At 47.6% G+C, this 20,643-nt stretch overlaps 1 protein-coding gene across 1 annotated transcript in view; it reads left to right on the top strand.

Annotated features, from left to right (window-relative positions):
* The window catches only part of TG (thyroglobulin), a 235,546-nt gene that overhangs the window by 103,634 nt on the left and 111,269 nt on the right, over window positions 1-20,643 (top strand). The window contains exons 36-39 of the mRNA XM_043880093.1: window positions 6,909-7,043; window positions 11,333-11,497; window positions 18,076-18,295; window positions 19,868-19,961. Of these exons, the coding sequence (XP_043736028.1) occupies window positions 6,909-7,043; window positions 11,333-11,497; window positions 18,076-18,295; window positions 19,868-19,961 (614 nt within the window). The remainder of the gene's footprint in view (window positions 1-6,908; window positions 7,044-11,332; window positions 11,498-18,075; window positions 18,296-19,867; window positions 19,962-20,643) is intronic.

The raw sequence follows: 20,643 nt of genomic DNA, 5'->3' as shown, positions 1-20,643 counted from the left end.
CAAGAGCAAACTCTGACCCTTAGCATATGGGAAGCCCTGACTCAGGTGACATCGGGTGGCCAGACTATTCCAGTTTACAGAGTGCAGCGTACCCTAAATCAGAGCTAGCAGTGGGCAGAGCTTGGGACTGGGGCAGGCAGACTGCCCCCAGAGTGGTCCTGCCTTAGAACATGCATGCAGTGGTGACCAGAACAGTCACGTACACAACTCTGTATAAATTAAGTGAAACAACACGTAGCACATCGCAATGTGTCTGTAAATAGGAGCTGCTTAAGAAACATCAGCCGTTGTAATATGACGTGATAAGAACTATCATTAGGCTCAGCATGTCTGTGCAATAGGGAGTGCAGCAAGCTCACTGTGAGTCAAGGAATGGACGTTTTTGCTGAATATTCACTCACTGTAGTAGTTCGGGCTATGTAACAAAATGCCACTAACTGAAGGCTTAAACAATAGAAAATTAGTCTCTCCCAGTTCTGGAGGCTGGATGTCCAAGGTCAAGGTGCTTGCAGGGTGGGTCCCTTCTGATGGCCGTGAGGGAAGGATCTATTCCAGAACCCTCTCCTTGGCTTGTTGATGGTGGTCTTCTCCCTATGTCTGCTCATCATTTTTCCATTAATGCCCACTTCTAGGACTTAATTTCCCCTTTTCATGAAGACCCCAGTCTCTCTGGATTAGGGACCAGGGCTTCCCTGGAGGCCCTAGTGGTTAAGAACCCACCTGGCAATGCAGGTAGATGTAAGAGATGTGGGTTTGATCCTTGGGTTGGGAAGATCCCCTGGAGAAGGGCATGGCAACCCCCTGCAGTATTCTTGCCTCAAAAATCCCAAGGGCAGAGAAGCTTGGTGGGCTACCATCCATAGGGTCACAAAGAGTTGGACACAACTGAAGCGACTTAGCGCAGCAAGCACTGATGACCCTATTTTAACCTGATTACCTCCGTAAAGCCCTGTCTTCAAATAGCGTCCCATTCAGAGGTGCGGGGGGTTAGGGTGAGTTTGAAGTGTGAATCTTGGAGTGGGGGCGGGACACAGTTCTACCACAGTGCTCAGCACCATCCCTCTGCTAAGCTCCGGAAGTGCAAAGTCAAAGATGAAAACACGCCTCCTGGGGAGCTCAGAAGTAGGTATTTAGGGGCTGAACAGAGGTAAATATGTCCCTGGATACTTTTATAGTGTTATAAGTGTTGAAATGGGCCCAGTAGGGTCTGCTTTAAAGGTCAGACATGAGAGACAGATAGTTAGCTCTGGTCCCATTTTCATCTTGCAGATGATTGCAAAATAACAAGGGGTTCTTTTTTCTTTCTGTTATCAAAGGAACATCTAGGTTTTTTTTTTTTTTTGCTAATGAGGGTAAAAATAGCCCAATGTGATGTGGTTCTCACTTGAAAGACGGTGTCTGGTGAGAAATGAGGATGTCTGAGCAGTGGTCCCATCTAATAATGATAGCACACAAGTTTCGTCATCAGCTAGAGCTTGTGGCCATAAAACTGTGAAAGCAGCGTCAACAACCCTGTTACCCTCTGTTTATGCCAAGATCGCAGAGGATTGCTGTTGCCTGAAATGATTTTCCTGTCTGAAAGCCTTTTCCTGTCTGAAAGACTTCAAAACTTTGATGTTTTCCCCCAGCCAGCCAGCCTGGGCATGGAAACCACCTCCATTATTTCCTCCAACTTTCCCCATATCCAGCATTGATAAGCGTTAAGGAGCAGAAAGGAATTCTTGGTTCTTGACTACAAGAAAAACAGTATGAGTCCTGGCTTCTTTTCAGTGCTTTAGAGTTTCTACTTTTTATCTCCATTCTTGGTGATTCTTAAGAAAATCCCATCAGTCTTTTCATTTAACAAATGGGTCTGTGATTATTTGAACATTGGCGAGGTCAGGCAGTCACAACTGGCTTGACATTTCTGCACTTGGATCTGATTGAAAACCTTTGAAAGGCTCCTTGCCCTCGTTTTGAGAGGTGAAGGCCAGAGTGGATGCTTGCCCTTGCTAACGCAGTCAGCAAGGGACAGACCTGCTCCTCCTGTCTCAACACAGGTCTGCAGTTATGTGGGCGTTTGTTTTGTTGTGGCTATTTTTAACACCTGAAATTACTCTATTTGAACCTTAAAATCAAAACCAAACATTTTCTTCTTTAACTGACATCTTTCTGGAAAGAACAAAGGAAGGCAGGAAGACAGGAAGGCAAGAAAAGAGGAAGGAGGGAGGGAGGATGTGAAGGGAATGAAATACAACTTTCCATATATTGGTGGAAATTTTCAAATGTGTTTTTAGTCTAGCGATTTTTTTAAGCTTACTCGACATTAATATGGAATAATGCTGCCTGGAAGGGAATGGAAGGACCCTGGTATCACACTGAGGCCTGTCCTACCCAAAGTTGCCCCCCTACCCTCAGCCCACCCCACCTCAGCAATGCTGTGGAGTGCAGGGAGACATAATCAAAGCAGCAGGAGATTTCAAAACCTTCCTCCTGCCTTCACCTGATCCCTCCCCCTGCCACCACCGCCACAGGCTTGTCCCAGGACCCCTGGCTTTCTGCCCGGGGGATTCTATCCACACCTCCCCTCCCGCCTCTGGCTCTGGGACTCCTCGGGGAGGGCATTAGCACAGTGGACCCGGGCCACGTGCCCGACACTGAGGCCTGCTGCCGAACACAGCGACATTCGGAAACAGGAGCATTTTGAAATTTTATGAGCCCAGCGCATCCCCAAGGGAACCCATCGCTGCCGCCACCCTCTGTCCTGCTCTGTGCCCCCACGCCGTGTTCTTTCTTTCCTCGTGGACATTTTCCACCGCACGGTCTGTTGTCCAACCCAGAAATCCCATGGTCTTTATCACCGTCTCCCTTACCCCGTCCTGTCAATCCTGCCTCCTCGGCCCCTCTGGGAACTGTCCTTTCCTTTCCACTCCCAATCTTTCTTTCTTGGCCACACTAGGCAGCTTGCAGGATCTTAGTTCCCCGAGCAGGGATTGAACCAGCGCCATGGCAGCGAAAGCACCAAGTCCTAAGCACTGGACTGCTAGCGAACTCCAGTGACCTTTTTAAAATAAGTGATGCTGGCAATGCGATTTGTAAAATAGATTTTACACCAAGGGAAAAAACTAACCAACAAACCACAGAGGCTGCATTTCAGGGGAGACTATCCCTTTGGGTGAGTCTGAAAGCCACCACCACCTCATTCACCTGGTGAATAAACCAGAACCCTTGGAGTAAACTGTAGATGCTGAAGCCGAAGGAGCTGGGCTCAAGCCCAAGCAGCACCACTTGTTGGCTAAGCCCTTTGCGTGTGTTTCCGGATCTGTTTGCTCGCCTGTAAAATGTGCACGTAATGGTGGCCACAGCATGGTTTATCGTGAATATTAAGTGGCAGTGGTATTGCTGAGTTCTTGACAAATTAGTGGACTCTTATGAAATGCTACCAAGACTACCTAGCTTTCATGCTTCACTATGATCTTGCATTCACAAGGGATTTGTTGTCAGAGTTTTTCATGAGGTGCGTATTGAACCCCAGATGTTGGTTTCAGCATGGCAGCAATGATTCATCCAGGGGTCCTGTGGGCCAGGGGAGGGGCCAGGTGCCGGGTGTGGCAGAAAGCTGGCTCCAAGCCCTGGGATGGCCACCGATGAGCTGGCTCTCACTCTGGCAGTGACAGTCACCCTTTAATTAGAGCGTTTTCCCTTAGACATCAACCTAAACGTCGAGGGCAGTCAAAGCTTCCATTTTAAGACCATAATTGGCAGGTTCAGTCCTGAAATCCCATCATAAGTTTTCTCTGAAATTTCCCTGTACTCACCATCTAATAATATGTGCCTCAGATCAGCCGTGTTGCAAAAATGCCACTTGCACTGACCATAGAAATAGCAACACATGGAGGATGCTTAAGATAATGACAGCCCTGGCTTTCCTGCAGGGAAACCAGGTCCCAAGTTCAGAAATACATGGTTCAAGATTCTGAGAGTGGTCCCACGGCTCCAGGATGAGTATGGGTGTCTCACCTTCCCCTTCCTGAATCCACATGAGATCTGGTTGCGTTATTTGACCACTTCTCTGAGTACACCTTTTTTTTCCTCTCTTTTTCTTCCTTCCTTCTATCCTTTCCTATGCTTTTTTTCTAATTGAAAAAAAAAAGGGTAGTGGTGCTAGATTGTTTCACTACTTTATTTACCATTCTAATTTTAGTGACCCTCAGTACTGTGGTGTCAAAGACAGGTTAGAGATAAAAATAATAGGCTTCCTCATATAGCTAAGAGCTTTTGCTATCAAAGACAACAACCTTTTCCTGTCCGAGGATGGTCTTCCGGAGAGGATGCTCACCCCGTGGGAGGCTCAGAGGGGTGCAGAGAAGCACTGACTTACAGCCAAGAGGCTCAGTGTCCTTAGAAAGTCACGTAACCTCTCCCGGCTCCTGCCTCCTCACGTTTGATCCCTGTCTGGGGCGCTGTGTGAATCAAGCGCAATGAGGTTTTACAGACAGGGAGACAAGGCGATGGAGTATCGCTCCCAGAGGGCTTGGGTGGTGAGTAAGGGCACCTTGTGGGTGTGAAGTGTTTCACCTAAGATGGCCATTGCATTTTGCCAGCACAAGGTAGATGCCCACAGATATTTGTCATAAGGGTACACTGTGTGGTCTTCTAAAAAAAGTCAAAGACAGAAGGAAAAATGAATAGACAAGTAGGTTTTCCCTGTTAATTATCAATTCTGTACACTGAACCACTCTGTATGGTATTCAGGTATTAGCACGCCATCACAGAGGCCTATTTTGGGAGGCGACATTGTGCCCTCTTCAATGCCACGTGTGGTTAGAACGCTGCACCCACCCCCCTGGCCCACCCACAGTCCTTCCTCGGCGGCAGCCTGAGGCCCCTGCAGGGTCTCCTCTGTCCTCACAGGGACACCGGCGCTCTGGTAGGGCTCTTCACCTCTGCCAAGCATTTCTCCGGCAGCCACAGCCTGATGATGCCTCTCACTCTCGTGGTGACAGAGAGCCCCGCACTCAGGATAGGGGAGCGGCACATTCTTGGGAAAGCTGTTTTCACATCCCCGTGCCTCACAGGCTTCATCTCTTATTTTTAAAATTCTTTTAAAAATTTTGATTGGAGAACGACTGCCTTGCAATGCGTTAATGTCTGCTGCGCAGCGCTGTGAATCAGCTCGGTTCAGTTCAGTCGCTCCGTTGTGTCCGACTCTGCGACCCCATGGGCTGCAGCACCCCAGGCCTCCCTGTCCGTGACCAACTCCCGGAGTTTACTCAAACTCATGTTCATTGAGTCAGTGACGCCATCCAACCATCTCATCCTCATCAACTATACGCGCAGATACATCCCCTCCCTCGCGGGCCTCCCTTCCGCCGCCCCGCCCCGCCCCTCTAAGTCATCACAGAGCATCGAGCTGAGTTCCCGCTGTCACACGGCAGCTTCCCACTGGCGATCTGTCTTACACACGGTCGAGCGTATGTGTCAGTGCTGCCCTTTGTCATGCGGAGGGAAGCAAGTCAGAAAGACAGAAACAAATACCACATATTCATGTATAGATGTGGAATCTAGAAAATGGTACTGAGGAACCTATTTGCAGGGCAGGAATAGAGATGCAGACACAGAGAATGGACTGTGGACACAGAGGAGGAAGGGAGGATGGGACGAATTGTCTTCATCTTTTAAAGAGGATGTCTTGGCTGGGGTTTTCCAGGAAAGACTCTGAGATAGAGTTGCCTGCAGAAAGTTTAGTGCACAGTGCTCTTGGGAGCAACACGTGTAAGGAAGCGAAGGGGCAGAACTGGGCCGGGGGTGAAGTAGAACATGGATGCAAACCAAACCCTGGCCACATGGATGCCTCAGTGAGCTGTGAAGCTGAGTTGGCCACTGGGGGTTGTCCCATCTTGGGGCCAGAGAGTTGGAACTTTGGAGATCCACCTGAACTAGTTTGGGGATGAAGGTTGACCCTGTGGAGGGAGGCAGCTGGCCTAGTCCTAGGTAATTCCTAGGGAGGGACTCGGCTAGCAGCCCCAACCACTTGGGGAAATGAGAGCTTTCTCCAGCTTCCCGGTACTTGGGGAAATGAGAGCCTTGGCCCTGAAGGCAGCCTGCACAGTGCATCACAAAACACCATATAACCAGCACTGTGTGTGTGCTCAGCCATGTCCAACTCTTTGTGATCCCCTGGGCCCCGTCAGGCTCCTTTGTCCCTGTGATTCTGCAGGCAAGAATACTTCAGTGGGTAGCCATTCCCGTTTCCAGGGCATCTTCCTGGCCTAGGCATCAAACCCTACTCTCTTGTATCTCCTGCACTGGCGGGCAGATTCTTTCCCACTGTGCCATCCAACACTGATGAGCCTGTTATTATCATGGGTGCTGGCATTATTCTGATTTTTGCGCTATAACAACCGTGTGTGTGTGTTGGTCACTCAGTCGTGTCTGATTCTTTGTGACCCCATGGACTGTAGCTCTCCAGGCTCCTCCTTCCTTGGGATTCTCCAGGCAAGTATACTGGAGTGGGTTACCATTGCCTTCTCCAGGGACTCTTCCCTACCCAGGATCAAACCCGGGTTTCCTGCATTGGCAGGTGGATTCTTTACCATCTGAGCTACCAGCGAAGCCCATAACAACTGTACTATGATGTTTTTCTTATCCTTTCACATTCTCTCCCATTCTCCTGTAAGCTGCTCAGTAGAAATGCCCACGCATTTGTTGATTTGTTTGTTTTGTTTTTTTAACCTCTGTATTCCCAGGCTTGAGCACATAGAAATTTGGAGTTTGGCTCATAGAAATCATTGAAAAATTGTTGTAGAATGGAGAGATGGGTAAAGAAGTGGGGTCACATGAGAATGGAGACCCCCGGAGGAAGCCCTGGGCGCCCTCTGGGAGCATCGTGTGACACCCCACTGATGGTCCCCTTCTTTCCCTACCAGTCACTCTGGACTCGTGGCAGTCCCTGGCCCTCTCTTCAGCGATCGTTGATCCATCCATCAGGAACTTTGACATTGCCCACATCAGCACCGCTGCCATGGGGAACTTCTCTGCGGCCCGAGACCGCTGCTTGTGGGGTAAGGGGAGTGTCCACCCTCTAGGTAGGGGGTGGATTGGGACGAGGGTCCTCTCACACAAGTGCTGCTGAAGATTCTGATCTCATAAACACATAGGAGACCCCAAGATCACCTGGGTGGGGTGCCTGGCCAGAAGGATGTCACCTGGGGGAGGAGCCCTGGCTGGGTTCTCCTCTGTAGTCTCCTCATCCTCCTGCAGAGTTGGCCCATGGCCAGGGTCTCCAAGAGGCTAAGCCAGCCAGAAAATGAGCAACACCGAATCAGGTTAGAGGAAGGATCTAGGAGGTTAGTCTGAGACTCAGGAGATGGGTGGAGGCTGTGATGGCTGTCCTCAGATGACAGGTGGGTAGTCATGACAGTGAAGAAAGATTGTTCTGGCCAAGTTCATGGCGCAAAGGGAAGACCTGTGTTGTGGTTGTTCTGTTGCTCAATCACTTCCGACTCCGTGACCTCATGAGCTGCAGCATGCCAGGCTTCCCTGACTGTCACTATCTACCAGAGTTTGCTCAAATTCATGTCCATTGAGTCAGTGATGCCATCCAACCATCTCATCGTCTGTCTCCCCCTTCTCCTCCTGCCCTCAACATTTTTCAATGCAATACAGAGAACTTTCTAATAGGCAAAGCTGTCCACAGATGCCTACTTCCTTTAGAGGGTTTTGGTCACTGGTATGTAAACAAAAGCTAGGTGACAACCTGATCAGAAGGTTCTACAAAGACTTTACCTTATGAAAGAGGTCACGATTAGATAACATTTGTGAAAGTGAAAGTCGCTCAGTTGTGTCCAACTCTTTGCGACCCCATGGACCTTACAGTTCATGGAATTCTCCAGGCCAGAATGCTGGAGTGGGTAGCCTTTCCCTTCTCCAAGGGATCTTCCCAACCCAGGGATCAAACCCAGTTCTCCTGCATTGCAGGCAGATTCTTTACCAGCTGAGCCACAAGGGAAGCCCATTTATGCTTCTGCAATTATGAGGTTCCATGGATCTCCTCCTCTACAAGGTTAGATAACAACATGCCCAAATTACAGACAGGGCTGCCATGTACAGTTGTACAGGTTGTACACCGTACAACTCTGTGTGGTACCACAACACAGAGATTAGGCTATGAATCAGGGCTTTAGGCAATGCCTGACTTGCTCAATTGAATGAAATGTCATTATTTTCAGGGCTGTTCTTAGGACTAAATATCCTAATGCCATGAATCATTTAAACTGTCTAGGGCAGGACCTGGTTTACATGGGAAAGGACATAACCCTTGATGGAACATGATGAGTGTGATGAGGCAGGAGGCAGAGGGAGATGAGGCTGAAGAGGAAGGCATGGGGTAGAACATGAAGAGCCTTGTCTTGTATGACTTAATCCTGAGGCCAGTGGGGAGCCATGAAGGTGCTCTAAACAGAAAAATGACAAGAGCACATTTGTGAATAAATAACTAAAGAAAACCCTGACTGTTGTGTGGAAAATAGATTGATGGGAGAGTTGAGTCCCCCACCACCACTGTTTTATTCCAAGATTCCAGCCCTGTGCCAGGTGCTAAAATGAAGGAGTGAGTGTTTGCTTGTATGTATGCATGCATAATTGGATAGATGAATGGATGATGCATAAGTGGATGTATAGATTCATGAAGTGTGATTGGAGGAAGGATGGCTAGCTGGCTTATGCTCTTAAAAACTGTGACTTTGGGCTGACCCTGAAGGAAAGTGAGGAGACTGCAGAGGAGTGCTCGCCCATGTCTGCTCTCCCAGATGGATTTCTTCCCGCCAGGCACCTCGGGTTGTCTTGGGACAAATGGAAGAGTGGGTAGATGGATGATACACAGATTCACGGATGTATAATTGCATGAATGGATGAATGGATGATGTTTGGATAGATGGGAGGATGCATGCATGGATTCATGGATGTATGGTTAGATGGCAGGATGGATGGATGAATTCATGGATCACAACTGGATGGATGGATCAGTTCAGTTCAGTTCACTTGCTCAGTCGTGTCCGACTCTTTGCAACCCCATGAATCACAGCACGTCAGGTCTCCCTGTCCATTACCAACTCCCAGAGTTTACTCAAACTCAAGTCCATCAAGTCGGTGATGCCATCCAGCCATCTCATTCTGTCGCCCTCTTCTCCTCCTGCTCCCAATCCCTCCCAGCATCAGGGTCTTTTCAAATGAGTCAATTCTTCGCATGAGGTGGCCAAAGTATTGGAGTTTCAGCTTCAGCATCAGTCCTTCCAATGAACACCCAGGACTGATCTCCTTTACGATGGACTGGTTGGATCTCCTTGCAGTCCAAGGGACTCTCATGAGTGTCCTCCAACACCACAGTTCAAAAGCACCAATTCTTTGGCATTCAGCTTTCTTCACAGTCCAACTCACATCCATACATGACCACTGGAAAAACCATAGCTTTGACTAGATGGACCTTTGTTGGCAAAGTAATGTCTCTGCTTTTTAATATCCTATCTAGGTTGGTCATAACTTTCCTTCCAAGGAGGAAGCGTCTTTTAATTTCATGGCTGCAATCACCATTTGCAGTGATTTTGGAGCCCCAAAAAATAAAGTCTGACACTGTTCCCACTGTCTCCCCATCAATTTCCCATGAAGTGATGGGACCAGATGCCATGATCTTAGTTTTCTGAATGTTGAGCTTTAAACCAACTTTTTCACTCTCCTCTTTCACTTTCATCAAGAGGCTTTTTAGTTCTTCTTCACTTTCTGCCATAAGGGTGGTGTCACCTGCATATCTGAGGTTATTGATATTTCTCCCAGCAATCTTGATTCCAGCTTGTGCTTCTTCCAGCCCAGCACTTCTCATGATGTATTCTGCATATAAGTTAAATAAGCAGGGTGACAATATACAGCCTTGATGTACTCCATTTTCTATTTGGAACCAGTCTGTTCCATGTCCAGTTCTAACTGTTGCTTCCTGACCTGCATACAGACTTCTCAAGAGGCAGGTCAGGTGGTCTGGTATTCCCATCTCTTTCAGAATTTTCCACAATTTATTGTGATCCACACAGTCAAAGGCTTTGGCATAGCCAATAAAACAGAAATAGATGTTTTCTGGAACTCTCTTGCTTTTTAGATGATCCAGCAGATGTTGGCAATTTGATCTCTGGTTCCTCTGCCTTTTCTAAAACCAGTTTGAACATCTGGAAGGTCATGGTTCACATATAGCTGAAGCCTGGCTTGGAGAATTTTGAGCATTACTTTACTAGCGTGTGAGATGAGTGCAATTGTGTGGCAGTTTGAGTGTTCTTTGGGATTGGAATGAAAACTGACCTTTTCCAGTCCTGTGGCCACTGCTGAGTTTTCCAGATTTGCTGGCATATTGAGTGCAGCACTTTCACAGCATCATCTTTCAGGATTTGAAATAGCTCAACTGGAATTCCATCACCTCCACTAGTTTTGTTCATAGTGATACTTTCTAAGGCCCACTTGACTTCACATTCCAGGATGTCTGGCTCTAGGTGAGTGATCACACCATCTTGATTATCTGGGTCATGAAGATCTTTTCTGTACAGTTCTTCTGTGTATTTTTGCCACCTCTTAATATCTTCTGCTTCTGTTAGGTCCATACCATTTCTGTCCTTTACTGAACCCATCTTTGCCTGAAATGTTCCCTTGATATCTCTAATTTTCTTGAAAAGATCTCTAGTCTTTCCCATTCTACTGTTTTCCTCTATTTCTTTGCATTGATCACTGAGGAAGGCTTTCTTGTCTCTCCTGGCTATTCTTTGGAACTCTGCATTCAAATGGGAATATCTTTCCTTTTCTCCTTTGCTTTTTGCTTCTCTTCTTTTCACAGCTATTTGTAAGGTCTCCTCAGACAGCCATTTTGCCTTTTTGCATTTGTTTTCCATGGGGATGGTCTTGATCCCTGTCTCCTGTACAATGTTATGAACCTCCATCCATAGTTCATCAGGCACTCTGTCTATCAGATCTAGTCCCTTAGATCTATTTCTCACTTTCACTGTATAGTCATAAAGGATTTGATTTAGGTCATACCTGAATGGTCTAGTGCTTTTCCCTACTTTCTTCAATTTAAGTCTGAATTTGGCAATAAGGAGTTCATGATCTGAGCCACAGTCAGCTCCCAGTCATGAATTTATGAATGTATGGTTGGATGGTAAGATAGGTGGTTGGATAGATGAATGGATGAATTGGATGGGTTCACGGATCCATGACTGGATGGATGGATCAGTGGATGCATGGATTCATGAATATGTTTTTGAATACTTGACTGAGATGATCTCTCAAGCTCAATCCCCACCCTTCTCCTCCTCCGCAGAGTGTTCCCGTCACCAGGACTGCCTTGTGACCACTCTGCAGACACAACCTGGAGCTGTGAGGTGTGTGTTCTATGCTGATACCCAGAGCTGCACACATAGCCTGCAGGCCCAGAACTGCCGACTTCTGCTCCACGAAGAGGCCACCTATATCTACCGGAAGCCGAGTGAGTGCCAGCCTGTGTCTTTGCAGACATTCCTGAGGGCCTGGCTATGGCTGGGAGGGACTGTCCAAGCATGTGGTGACTCATGGGCGGTGGCTTTTGAGGTTCTTAAGGAAAAGTCAGTCATAATCATCTTAGGCTATGTGGCACTTACATGGGATGAACTGAAGGAAGACAAAAAAGTCTACTTCTGACCTAGAACTTCTCTTCACTGTCTGTATTCATGACTTCTTTTGAGTTATAGAAGCCATTTTGGCCTTTGAGTTTCTGCATAAAATAATTCATTAGGCCACTTTTTAGTACTGTTTCAGAGTTTATAAAGTTGTTTCACATACCTTATCTTGTTGGATCCTCATGTTATCCTGTGAGATATCAAGATAGAGGATTGATCCCCGTCTTAGAGACCAGGAGACTCTGGTCCAGAGAAGTTAGGTTACTTCTCTGATTTCACACAGCTAGTGATGGCAGAACAGGGACTTGGAGCCAGGTCTCCTATCTCTAGAGGCAATCCTCTCCCACAAAACCGCATTGCCTAGTGACCACATCACCATCACCAAAGAGTGTGGTTGCTCCTGGCTGGGTTTAGTTTAGAAACATCCAGTAACATGTTATCATGTGCAGCCCTTGTGTTGGGTGCTGGGGATGCAGGGGTGAAGCAGGCAAGGAGCAAGCAGCATATAATTAGAGCCTAAAGTGAAATAATATGAGCTATAGACCAGGAGACATGGGAGCTGAGGCCCTGGGGGACACCCCCTCACGACTAGACATGCTTATGGGATGGAATGAATAACTTTTTAGAAATGTTGGCTGAATCTGCCATCTTATCTTCAAGAGCAGATGTTTGTTATCTCTCTCTGTAAAGAGTCAGATAATAAATACTTTAGGCTTCACAGCTACAAGTCTCTGTTATAGCTACTCAACTCTGCTGTTGAAGCAGGAAAGTGGCCACAGACAATAATAGATCCATGGGCATGGCTGTGTACCAATAAAACTTTATTTATAAAACCAGGTAGCAGTGGGATTTGGCCCCACCTTGTCCTCAAGAATTAATGGTCCTTCAGGCCTGTCTTGATCCAGGGATGTCCTCTCTGCCCCTTTCCTTCACCTCAGTGTTTAGATCAGGAGAAGGTCCTACAAGAGCTTTGATTCCTATAGTAAGGCCCTTAATCTTAAGACTTGCCTTCTATTCAGTTCAGTTCAGTTCAGTCACTCAGTCATGTCCAACTTTTGTGACCCCATGGACTGCAGCAAGCCAGGCTTCCCTGTCCATCACCAACTCCTGGAGGATGTTCAAACTCATGTCCATCGAGTTGGTGATGCCATCCGACCATCTCATCCTCTGTCGTCCCCTTTTCCTCCTGCCTTCAATCTTTCCCAGCATCAGGGTCTTTTCCAATGAGTCAGTTCTTTGCATCAGGTGGCCAAAGTATTGGAGCTTCAGTTTCAGCATCAGTCCTTCCAATGAATATTCAGGACTGATTTTCTTTAGGTTAGACTGGTTTGATCTCCTTGCAGTCCAAGGGACTCTCAGGATGCTTATACCATTTAGTCGAGTTAAATAGATTTCATCCATAGTGTAGCCCATCTGCATGGTAGTCCTGCTGAGAAATGCCTTCACTTTGAGGTTTCAGTTCTGTAAAACAAATTAGACTGCTTCTCTCTCTGTGTGTCTCAAATTCAGCATGAAATGCTCACTCTCCAGCAGAAGACACATGCCCACATGTATCTACAAAGACATTTATTTGTACCTAAAGTACATATAGAGCTACAAACAATTTTCTTAATCCAAATAGTCACAGAGCCTAAATATATGGGTATTCTAGAAAGACTCTCCACTTCTGCAAAAGATTTCAAAAGGAAGAAATGCACAGCAGATATTTTTCCCATGTTGGATCTCATTCCGTCTGGGATACATTGGGCAGCCTCTGGAGGGAGGCTTAAATACCAGTGTCCGTGGGAAAGCAGGCTTGCATTCCCTCGAAATTCTTTAGCTTTTATATTTTCTGTCTCTGCTCCCTGCTTGAGATGATGCCACGTTCATGAAATGTGGCTGTTTCCTGCAGAGCAAAAGAGCTGACCTTGGGAGTTTTCACTGCCTTAGCATCCACGGTTGGTCCTGAACGCTGGCCAGAGAGCCTGTGATTTGCAATTGAAACAGGAAATCTTGTGAGAAGGAAGGAACTGTGGGGGTGAGGGCAGGTATGATTTGCGATCGAGGCCAGATTATAAAGCGGCACGTATTTCTTTCCATCCCAAGTTTCCATTTTGGGTTATAACTCACACGCCAGTGTGTGAACAACCAAGTTTTCACTCACTCTTTCCTTCTTTTCTCTCTACCTTTTGTCCTTCCTTTTTCTTTCTTTCTTTCACCCCTCCGCTCCTTCCCTCCTTCCTTCTATCTCTTCCTCCTTCCTTTCTTCCTTCCTTCCCTCTCCCCATTCATTCATTCATGTGTTGGTCTCCTGTCTTGCACCAGGCACTGAGCTAGGGACATTATGGGCATCATGTTATTTATCCCCGATGTCTTTGTGTTGTAGGGACAGCTACTGTTCCTTTCTGGGCGATGGGAAAATCAAGAGTCAGAACAACTATGAGATATTTCTAAAGTAGCTGGTCCCTCACACAAACACAGGTCTGCTCGACCCTTCATTGCTTCCTCCTCACCACGTGGGCCCTCAGTGGCCCGGAGGTCATGAATGCACATCACCAGGGGGTCTCAGCCCCGACACCACTGACACCTGGGACTGGATGACTGGATGACCTGTCGTCTCTATCGTAGGTTGTTTAATAGCTTCTCTGGCCTCCATCCTGTGAGATACTAGGAGCTCAGACCTCTCCTCAATCCTTGTGACAACCCCAGAATATCTCCAGACATTGTCACATTGTCAAATGTTTCCTGGGGTCAAAACCACCTCCAGCTGAGCCACTGCATAGTACCAAACTCTTGAGGAACAGATAAACTTCCGCCTGTCTGTCTGTCTGCCTCCTCTCCCACGTTTATATTCATCATAAATGTGTATTTTAAACAGACAGAGTTGCAGACCAAGCTGCAAAGCTTTTTCTCTCCATCGGCCCACAGTGAATGGGAGCAAAGAAAACACACCTGTTGGAAATAAATAAGAGAGACTGCACACACACACACACACACACACACACACACACCCTGAATCTCTTCACCAATGTTGGTTTCCTCCGGGTGAGGCCCTAAGACCTGTAGGAACCAGATACAGACCTGTCTTAAGCCCCTGAAAATGGCATTTGGCACTGAGCCTGAGCTGGTACTCATCTCACACACTAGTAAAGTAATGCTCAAAATTTTCCAAGCCAGGCTTCAGCAATACGTGAACGGTGAACTTCCAGATGTTCAAGCTGGATTTAGAAAAGGCAGAAGTACCAGAAATCAAATTACCAACATCCATTGGGTCATCGAAAAAGCAAGAAAGTTCCAGAAAAACATCTACTCCACATTATTGACTATGCCAAAGCCTTTCACTGTGTGGATCACAACAAACTCTGGAAAATTCTTGAAGAGATGGGAATACCAGACCACCTGACCTGCCTCTTGAGAAACCTGTATGCAGGTCAGGAAGCAACAGTTAGAACTGGACATGGAACAACAGAATGGTTCCAAATCGGGAAAGGAGTACATCAAGACTGTATATTGTCACCTTGCTTATTTAACTTATATGCAGAATACATCATGAGAAACGCTGGGCTGGAAGAAGCACAAGCTGGAATCAAGATTGCTGGGAGAAATATCAATAACCGCAGATATGCAGATGACACCACCCTTATGCAGAAAGCAAAGAAGAACTAAAGAGCCTCTTGATGAAAGTGAAAGAGGAGAGTGAAAAAGTTGGCTTAAAACTCAACATTCAGAAAACTAAGATCATGGCATCTGGTCCCATCACTTCATGGCAAATAGATGGGGGAAACAGTGGAAACAGTTACAGACTTTATTTTTTTGGTCTCCAAAATCACTGCAGATGGTGACTGTAGCCATGAAATTAAAAGACGCTTGCTCCTTGGAAGAAAAGTTATGACCAACCTAGATAGCATATTAAAAAGCAGAGACATTACTTTCCCAACAAAGGTCCATCTAGTCAAAGCTATGGTTTTTCCAGTAGTCATGCATGGATGTGAGAGTTGGACTATAAAGAAAGCTGAGTGCCGAAGAATTGATGCTTTTAAATTGTGGTGTTAGAGAAGACTCTTGAGAGTCCCTTGGACCACAAGGAGATCCAACCAGTTCATCCTAAAGGAAATCAGTCCTGAATATTCATTGGAAGGACTGACGTTGAAGCTGAAACTCCAATCCTTTGGCCACCTGATTCGAATAACTGACTCATCTGAAAAGACCCTGATGCTGGGAAAGATTGAGGGTGGGAGGAGAAGGGGATGACAGAGGATGAGATGGTTGGATGGCATTACCGTCTCAATGGACATGAGTTTTGAGTAAACTCTGGGAGTTGGTGATGGACAGGAAAGCATGGCTTGCTGTAGTCCATGGGGTTGCAAAGAGTCAGACATGACTGAATGACTGAACTGAACTGAGCTGATAAAAGTATATTGACTCAATGAAAGAATGTGAGGGAATACAGCAGAGGAGATAAGATAAGGCTACAGGGAGGCTGATAAGTGTCTGGAGATTAGCACTGCTGGGAGGGGCGGGAGGCCTGGGCAGCACAGGCAGGGTGGCTGACTGCACCAGCCTGACCTAAGGACCAGGTAGGATCGGGACAGGCACAAAGGGAGGACAGGTGCCGCAGGCTAGGCCCGGCCCTCGACCCTGTGTGAACCTCTGACCCCATGGTCAGAGTTGGGGCTCAGAAAAGTACAGTTTTGAATCCTGCCTCATCACCTTGACATCCTGACAGCTAGCCACCCTCGGCCCCTAAACCCACTTCCTCACCAGTGAGATGTACTTACCGGGTCTGCAGTGCCTCAGCAATAGTTCTAAAATCCAAGCAGTCTTAAAGTCAGAAAAAAATTTTTTGTAAGTTTTTGGCAAACTCGTTTGGGGTCAAAATCTGACCCAAAGTTGACCAAAGAAATGATATCGGGTATTCATCCCTCTTAGGAGGACCAGCCCATACATTTCCTCCCAGAAGTAAGTGGCGTGTCTAATGATGGGGCTCAAGTCCAGATTCCCCTGGAGGATTGGACCTTGCATGGTTCTTTTTAAAATACAAGTAATCCAGAATCGTGATGACATCTGGTTCCAGGGGGCTGCATCAGGGTTTGTGGGCCTGGGTGATCTCCCCTGGAAGAACTTGAGGTGACAAGAACTGAGGGAAGGATTACTCAGTGCCTGGGGAAGATCAGGTGTCTTTGTTGGGTTTCTTTTTTCTTTTTTCGCATTAGACACTAACTTGACTAGACTTATCACAATAAACTGTGGAAAATTTTGAAAGAGATGGGAATACCAGACTACCTGACCTGCCTCTTGAGAAACCTGTATGCAGGTCAGGAAGCAACAGTTAGAACTGGACATGGAACAACAGATTGGTTCCAAATAGGAAATGGAGTATATCAAGGCTGTATATTGTCACCCTGCTTATTTAACTTATATGCAGAGTATATCATGAGAAACACTGGGCTGGAAGAAGCACAAGCTGGAATTAAGATTGCTGGGAGAAATATCAATAACCTCAGATATGCAGATGACACCACCCTTATGGCAGAAAGTGAAGAAGAACTAAAAAGCCTCTTGATGAAAGTGAAAGAGGAGAGTGAAAAAGTTGGTTTAAAGCTCAACATTCAGAAAACTAAGATCATGGCATCTGGTCCCATCACTTCATGGGAAATTAATGGGGAGACAGTGGGAACAGTGTCAGACTTTATTTTTTGGGGCTCCAAAATCACTGCAGATGGTGATTGCAGCCATGAAATTAAAAGGCACTCCTTGGAAGGAAAGTTATGACCAGCCTAGATGGCATATTAAAAAGCAAAGACATTACTTTGCCAACAAAGGTCCATCTAGTCAAGGCTATGGTTTTTCCAGTAGTCATGTATGGATGTGAGAGTAGGACTGTGAGGAAAGCTGAGTGCCGAAAAATTGATGCTTTTGAACTGTGGTGTTGGAGAAGACTCTTGAGAGTCCCTTGGACTGCAAGGAGATCCAAACAGTCCATCCTAAAGGAGATCAGTCCTGGGTGTTCATTGGAAGGACTGATGCTGAAGCTGAAACTCCCATACTTTGACCACCTCATGCGAAGAATTGACTCATTTGAAAAGACCCTGATGCTGGGAGGGATTGGTGGCAGGAGGAGAAGGGGGCGACAGAGGATGAGCTGGCTGGATGGCATCACCGACTCAATGGACATGAGTTTGAGTAAACTCTGGGAGTTGGTGATGGACAGGGAGGCCTGGTGTGCTGCGATTCATGGGGTTGCAAAGAGTCAGACACGACTGAGCTGAACTGACTAGACTTAAGTTACTGGAGCCTGAATGAATAACTAACTTTTTTTTTTGAAGTGCAGAAAGCGGTGTTTGGGCTTTTTGATTTGTTTCTCAAAGCGTATCTGGAATACCCCTGAATAGAGCATGTGCTATGCTCTCTCTTCCTTCCCCCGCCCCAGACATCCCTCTGCCCGGCTTTGGGACATCTCCACCTTCAGTGCCCATCGCCACCCACGGCCAGCTGCTGGGCAGGTCGCAAGCCATTCAAGTGGGCACTTCGTGGAAGCCAGTGGACCAGTTCCTGGGAGTTCCCTATGCTGCCCCGCCCCTGGGGGAGAAACGCTTCCGGGCCCCGGAGCACTTGAACTGGACTGGATCCTGGGAAGCCACCAAGCCACGGTAAGGATGGAGTGGAATACATTTGGGGGGATGTCCAGAGAAGCCTTCTCCCATTCTAAGCCTTCAAAGTAAGAGATGATAACAGAGCAGTGCGTTAGAATTTGAGCCGTGCATTGGGGGTACATTAGCTAAGATGACGTTGAGTGCTCTTACATGTAAACCCCCATTTGTCGGTGAATTAACATTGTCTTGGTGCTGTCTCCTTTGGTGATGAGGCGCTGGTGGGCTCTGCTCCATGCAGTGATGTGGGGACCCAGGCTGGCGTGTCTTCTTCAGCACAGACCTTGCAAGGTTCCTTCTAGGAACCTTCCTTGAATTCCCATCCAGGAAAGAGAGGCTATTAGTGCAGAGGAGGTTTCCTTGGGCCACGCCCACGGGCGGGGCATGTTCATCACGTGCCCCAGCATGGCAGGGGCTGGAACTCAACCTCCCAGCTACATCTGACCTCAGTGGGGCTGAGAAATAAACAGAGAAGGAAACACGTAGGAGTTTATAATAATAATAATAAATAATAATAATGTAAAAGGTCTTTTCATTCCCCCAGTAGACATGATATGAAAAGGAGTTTTCAAAAACGGGAAAAAAAAATGGAATATCCTATTTTCCTTCCTCTGCTTTTCAATTTTGCCCATTCCCTCCTGTGCATGTACCACTGTAGATAGTTGACAAACAGGGTACGATTTTGTTATTTTTCTGATGAAAGCATGTTCAGAGTATCTGTGGAAGGAGCACCTACGCTGTCCTCTCTCGTCCCATGGCCTTTCCCTCTGCGCAGGCGTCAGCAGCTCTGTCCGAGGAGGCAGCCACATTCTCCCTGTCCATCACTGCCCATGGCCAGTTGTGGGCAACTCACCACCCCAGCACCAGACAGAGGGATGAGCAGGAGGCTCTGGGATATTCCCGGCGAGCAACAGGAAGACTTAAGCTAGGACAGTGGCAGAAGGATGCAGAAAGCCATGAAAGAGTTACCACTGGGAGACAAAAGAAACAAATAAGCACTAATTAGAGAACTTCACTGGGTTAGGATCCACCCATTTGACAGATGAGGGAACTGAGGCTTTTGAGTGGCAAGCAGCGAGAGCTTGGTCCATTAGAGCCCAGTGCCAACCAGGCTTGGACAGGTAACCATCATGCCTGCTTCAGGTGTGTCCCAGATATGCATCTCAGTTCTTATGCCAGGAGACGTTTCCACTGGCACACTTGGACTCTGTAGTGATGGATAAAGCAGGCCGAGGCCCCTCATCCCAGCGGGTTTGCACACTGAAGCCTGCAGGGCCCCAGGGCCCAGGTGAACCCGTGTTCCTCTGCTCTATCTAGGTCGGGAGCTTGTCCAGGGGACGCTCCTCAGGCCCATGGTAGGGAGACTGGTGGTCATCCTGCTCTTTCCAGCATCTACTCACCAGTCCCGTTAACCATTTCCTGAAGCTGCCTAATTGTTGGTGGGCTGCTGGGCCTTCAGAATGGGGCAGTGGGCTCTGCTGCTGCTGCTGCTGCTGGGCATGCAGGAAGGCTGGCGCGTGTCCCTTTAATTGTTTTTCCTGCAAGTCACACACCATCCTTCTGTATCTGCAGGGCCAGGTGCTGGCAGCCAGGCGTCAGGACGCCCACGCCTCCCGGGGTCAGCGAAGATTGCCTGTATCTCAACGTGTTTGTCCCACAGAATGTGGTGAGTGTGGCCGTCCGGGCTGTGGTTGCCGTGAAAGCTGCCCTGTTGGCACTCCCCAAGCCCCGCGGTGCCAGCATGGTCCGCGCTGTGCTCTCTGCTCTCCTGGTTGGTTCCTGGCTCCCTGAGGCCTGAGTGTCTGAGCGCCAGCCTGGTTCCTCCAGGGCCTCCCCTCGTTTGCACAGGAGCATGGTGCTTCGTTATCCGGGTCCAGTTCTTTAAGAGATGTTCATAAAGTGCCAGTGACGGGAGGGTCTGTTCTCCTTGGGCTGCAGCTCTGAACAAAACAAAGTTGCTGTTCTCAAGGGGGCTTCCATTACAGCGGGAGGAGCAGAAATAAGCAGTTCAGTTCAGTCACTCAGTCATGTCTGACTCTCTGCAACCCCATGGACTGCACCACGTCAGGCTTCCCTGTCCATCACCCATTCCCAGAGCGTGCTCAAACTCATATCTATCGAGTTGGTGATGACATCCAACCATCTCATCCTCTGTCATCCCCTTCTCCTCCTACCTTCAATCTTTCTCAGCATCAGGGTCAAAAACAGATAAGCAGATAAATATTGGACAACTGTGGGACTGATAGGATTGTGACGAGAAACACAGGAGGGAGGAGACAGAGTGACAGATGGTGTCTGGAGGGAAGGGTGAGAGCCACACCAGTGGATGAGGGCTGGTGATGCGGGGT

Source organism: Cervus elaphus, chromosome 21, assembly GCF_910594005.1.
Source record: "Cervus elaphus chromosome 21, mCerEla1.1, whole genome shotgun sequence".
Lineage (NCBI taxonomy): Eukaryota > Metazoa > Chordata > Mammalia > Artiodactyla > Cervidae > Cervus > Cervus elaphus.
This window is presented reverse-complemented; position numbering and strand designations above follow the sequence as displayed.